General features: G+C 34.8%; 1 protein-coding gene across 1 annotated transcript; it reads right to left on the bottom strand.

The window, feature by feature from the left end:
* Positions 1–912: 912 nt before the first annotated feature.
* Positions 913–5,429, bottom strand: LOC142622829 (eukaryotic initiation factor 4A-2-like). Its single transcript, XM_075796383.1, has 5 exons — positions 5,228–5,429; positions 3,730–3,793; positions 3,473–3,579; positions 2,343–2,773; positions 913–1,782 (listed from the first exon to the last, which is right to left on the bottom strand). The coding sequence occupies exons 2-5, from the start codon at positions 3,789–3,791 to the stop codon at positions 1,147–1,149; spliced, it is 1,236 nt and encodes a 411-aa protein (XP_075652498.1). The 5' UTR covers positions 3,792–3,793; positions 5,228–5,429; the 3' UTR covers positions 913–1,146.
* Positions 5,430–5,707: the final 278 nt, after the last annotated feature.

The following is a 5,707-nucleotide window of genomic DNA, read 5'->3' as shown; positions in this document are numbered from 1 at the left end:
TATATCCAACCTTTTAACCAAAATAAAAAATAAAAAAAATAAATTTTGAAGATGTATAATAAACACTTTTTTGCATCATCGGATGCTAATGACCTTAATAACCCTAGTAATTTGTATTTTGTATTGATACTAGAGACATTGATGAGTAGAGACTAGAGACACCGTCCCGATCCCAAACAAGGGAGTTAACGTGTTTTGGTTAAACTTATTTTTCTTTGGCAAAATAATAATGAGTATCTAAACCAAATATGTATGACAAACTTTAATTTACTAAAATTATAAACTTAGCACGTGTCATCCAATTACGGGATAGTTGAAATTCTTTTCTGTTCACAGGATTTGGGGGCCGGGGACCCAACAAACCAAAAAGAAAAAGTAAAAATAATGATGTACACAAAATAGATAAAATAGCCACATGAAGATAACATGCATTTTCTCTTTCCCTGAACATCACGTGAAGCACCTTTAAGGATATTGCTATTAATATAAACTAGACTATCACTTGAAAAACATGCAAATAGAAACAATGGAATGCAAATACAGACGAGAGAACACAAAAGCTCCGCAAGGCACAAATTCACTGTCAAGAGCATTGTCATACTCCAAACATAAATATGAGATTGTCAAGTGAATCTTTTCATTTTTAGAGGGGAACCTAGGAATTAACTCTTCAAGGTAAAGGTTTCTATAATGAAAACGCTTAATTCCCCATTGGTTACAAACACCATGGGTTAAATAATAAGACCACCACTACTCAGAGACTTTCTTTGAGATTTTCTCATGAATCTCCTTTTGAAAAGAAAGACGAATTATGGTTGATAAACAAGGTACAATAGTCAATAAGAAACAAGCAAAACCTCTGAGAATTTAACCAAAATGACAGAATAGAGTTATATATATAACTTCAAAAACTTCAACAAAATTGCAACTGCTTTATATAAAAAACACATACAAACATCATACCATGTCAGGCAAAGATGGTTTCTACACTGCAAGTACCACTTAAAACAGTCCAAAACTCGAACATCTTAAAATAAAGACACTAGACCTATAAGACAAGACTTGGCAAAGGAAAACAAAGAAACATATCAAATGACAATTACCAAACAGAATCTGTCTTTCTCTACTAAACAAAACAAAATCTCTTTAGAGGAGATCAGCAACATTTGATGGCAGCTCCTCAACTACAACATTATAGAACTTCTGGATGTCAAACAGCATCCTCTCATCATCCTTTGTTACAAAGTTGATGGCAACACCCTTCCTACCAAACCGTCCACTACGTCCAATACGATGCAGATAGTTCTCTGGCTGTGTTGGGAGATCATAATTAATAACAAGGGAGACCTGCTGGACATCAATACCACGTGCCAAAAGATCAGTTGTTATAAGGACACGAGATGATCCAGAACGGAATTCCCGCATGATAATGTCTCTTGTATTCTGGTCCATATCACCATGGGTGGCTGAGACTGTGTGGTCACGGCTCCGCATCTTGTCTGTAAGCCAATCAACCTTGCGCCTCGTGTTCACGAAAATGACACTCTGGGTGATGGCCAAGGTTTCATAAAGATCACAGAGTGTCTCAAGTTTCCACTCCTCCTTATCAACATTAACATAAAACTGTTTTATACCCTCCAGGGTGAGCTCATCACGCTTCACAAGAATTCTAACAGGTTTGTTCATAAACTTCCTAGTAATCTCAAGGGCCTCAGGTGGCATTGTGGCAGAGAATACCCCAACCTGAATCTTTGATGGTAGAAGCTGGAAAATATCATAGATCTGACAGCAAAAACAATTAATATTAGAACTAGTACAGTAACATTTAAGAGAGCTTTTAAATTCAGATTCCAACAACTTATATACTTTTTAACAAAAACATTTAATGTATGTACCAAGGAAGCTGAAAGCAGAAACCCATATCACAATCATGGATCTATGAACTGCAAGGTACTTTAAATTCATGAACACTCTTTAATGTTAATGCAATATTGAAGCATCTAAGATGTACCCAGTGCAACACATTTAATTAGATATGTGTGTAAAGAGCAAGATAGGGAGCAATTCCCTAGTAAAAGTTCCCATCATATGAAATAAGTGGGGTTCAGTAACCCTTGATATTTCCAGTTGCTGCTACTTAGTATACTCTCATTTAAAGATTTCAATTGATTGATTAAATGGGTCATAATTAGTTCAATGTTTAAGAAAACCTGACATTAAAGTTACAGACTTCATTAGTTAAAAAGAATGCTAAAATGACAGGCAATACAGATTAAAGTTGTCATACAATATATTGGACCTAAGATGAAAAGGAAGGGGAAAGAGAGAGAGTCAAAAAGGACCTGATCCTTGAAACCCCGGGAAAGCATTTCATCAGCCTCATCCAATACAAACATCTTGATGTAATCAGGACGAAGTGACTGTCTTCGCAGCATATCAAACACACGACCAGGAGTGCCAACAACAACATGAACCCCACTAGACAGAATGCGTTGATCTTCACGAACACTTGTTCCACCAACACAAGCATGTACTCTTACACCAAGATAGTCTCCAAGTGCCCGCATCACCTTCTCAATCTGTTGAGCAAGCTCTCTAGTGGGTGCCAGGACCAAAGCTTGGCATTCCGTCACACTATAGTCAAGTTGTTGCAAAACACCAGAGCAGAAAGTAGCTGTCTTTCCAGTTCCAGATTGAGCTTGTTGAATAACATCAAGACCCTTACAGAAGGGTACAATTCCCCTTTGCTGAATAGCAGAGGGTTTTTCGAAACCTACACAAGGAAATATCCAACCTTAGCATTGAATTGTACATTGAAAAGTGCAAATCGAAAGGAAGACGCATACAATCCTTCAAGAGAAAAAATATATATTTGGCTGAATCAGAAATATTATTGATCAAAAGAAACACAGTACAGAACATAAGAGTCAAATGACTCAAGAGTGAGGAGTACTTAAAACTGCAAAACAAATGAACCAAAACAGGACTTCTAAAACATCACACACTCTAACAAACACAATACCAGCAATTACAAACTCTGACAAAACAAACTAGCACATACAGCTGACAGACTAATCTATCTGAGCACATTTTACTCATCTCTACAAGGCTTAAAAACTTTTGTTACCGCAGCAGCTGTTAACACACATTAGGCAATCAGATGGGATCCAAAAGAAATGGAAAGCAAAGTAAAACAGTTTGTGTCTGTGTTCCTTCACAAACAAATTTATACCAAAAAAAATAAACATAAATTCATGTTCACCCAACCATTCACAATTTTTCTTACAAACCAACAATAGAGCTAGCTCTTAATCCTCATCTAAGAAGACCAACTCATACTTGCAAAACCAAAACCAAAACCAAACTAAGCAGTCATAATTGAAGCAAGAAATTTTAAGTTGTGGTACATTATCATATAACCTTAACTATAAGAAAAAAAAGAAAGAAAAAAAGAAATTATGATTAGATCTACCATAAGCATAAATCCCCCTCAGAAGATTCTCTTGCAATCCCATAGCATCAAAACTTTCATAAACCTCATCATATGATGTGAAGAAGTCCTGAGCATCAGCTGAAAGTCTGTTACCATCAATTCATCAAACAAAGCACAAGGAATTAGCACCCAAATTGCAATACCCTTTGACAAAATTCAATGGACACAAACTCTCTCACAGTCAATAACAAAACAAGTAACTGGAAAAAGGATAGAAGATCGGGAAAAATTCTTACAACTCGTCCATTTTAGCATCAAACTGACGAGCATCAAATTGTGACCCCTCTGGTGCCGCCATGACTGTAAAAGGTAAGACAATAGTCCATAACAAAATATCACCAACCACATAAACATTGCATGAATATTCCAATCTATGTAATACAATCTGTCCATGCATGTACACAAACAGGAGAGAGAGGGGGGGGGGGGGAAGAGCAAGAGTGTGAGTGTACGTGTAATAACTAGAAACTCTACAAGCCTGGCATATTTTAATAAATCATATGTATCAGAACCTAAGAAGCACAGACACGAACACCAACACAGAAAAGACATGGTCACAGCAATTCTTGAAAATTAGGACACGACATGATGGGGATACAACAATTAATTAATAAATAAATATATACAGGCATATTTTATGTTTATTTTAAGTTGTATCCATAAATCAAAGAATTTTCTTCTTCTTTTTTTTTAATGTAAAAAAATATTGCTTTCCTCATGCAGGAGTGTCCCAAAATGTTTGGCAAGGACATGTGCCAGTTTGGTGTGCCCATGCTTCTTAGATCAGAACTCCATAATAGTTCACAAAGTGATAAACCAAAATACCATGTATAGAAACGGGGATTTTGATATAATAAACAAAAGCCAAAAGTTTTACAAGAATAACCATTTAAAATAATCTCTCTTTGAAACATTGGCTTTATTAAAATTTTAGACTAAAATTATCATACTCGCAAAAAAATAGAAAAAACCACAGATAAACAACATAAGCTAATACAATAGTCATAAAAAATAAATAAATAAATAAAAGCAAAAAACAAAAGGAACACAAGACATAAACCTAGGTACCTAGCTTTAGCATACAAACACAGCATCGCGAATAACCACCAAAGCAAACACCTAACAAGTTAATTTGCAACATATAATATCATGCACAAAGAAGCTGGTGCTGTATCTGATTCCTTTGTTATGCATATAAAAATCACAAATTTCATACCTAGATAAAATTTTAAAATTCCATGGATACAAATATAATTCGCTGAATACACTAATCAGCTTAGAATGGCATTTTTCCACTAAATTTTCAAAGAACACAACAATATTAGGAAAAAAAAATTATGAATTCTATTTTACCTCAGCTTTCTCGGCAACCAAACAGGAAATCAAAAACGAAAACTATTATTACTAACATCAGAAGCATTAACAGAATAACAAATAACTCAACTAATCAATCGCCTCGGAGATAAAAAGATTATGAGAATCATCAAAATACAAAATAATAATAATAATAATAATAATAATAATAAATTAACAAAAGTTTAGCAGATCACAGCGACACGTACAGATCGATTAATCAAAACCGCAATAGCTAAATCACAAAAATTAACAGATCGAATACGAAGAAATAAACTGGAGAAAATTATTAATTAAATAATAATAAGGATAATAGGTCTGATACAACAGTGAGATTCAGATCAAAATCAAGCATCGAATCAGAGAGAGAGAGAGAGAGACCTGTTGATCGGTGAAAAGTGAAGTAGAAGAGAAGGGTAGTAGTATTGGTTTTTGTTGTGTGAAGTAATTAGGGTTTCCCAAACTCCTCGGATCTACGCCGCGGAGTTGAGGAACGATAGCGAAGAAGGCTCCTTTTTTTTTTTTGTTGGTTTAGTGAGTGTGTGAGTGTGTGTGTGTGTGAAAAAAAAAAAAGAGAACTAAAAACACAGGGATTTTGAAGGGCCGGTGTCTTTTTTCGTCTTTCCGGATTTACCCCTGGATTTAAACCGAGTTTCAATGGGAATGGGTATATGGGTTGTGAATTGTGAATCTGTGATGTCAGATCAAACCCGCCCGTGTTCATATTCTCGAGATGGGTTTGTTAATGGGCTTAACTAAACTACCTCTTTTTTTTTTTTAAGCTAACTATTTTTCAATACTCCAAAATCTATTTTTTTTAAACACTCTATTTCATTAAAATATTAAAAAAAAATTTTTGTT

This window comes from Castanea sativa, chromosome 1 (assembly GCF_040712315.1).
Source record: "Castanea sativa cultivar Marrone di Chiusa Pesio chromosome 1, ASM4071231v1".
Lineage (NCBI taxonomy): Eukaryota > Viridiplantae > Streptophyta > Magnoliopsida > Fagales > Fagaceae > Castanea > Castanea sativa.
This window is presented reverse-complemented; position numbering and strand designations above follow the sequence as displayed.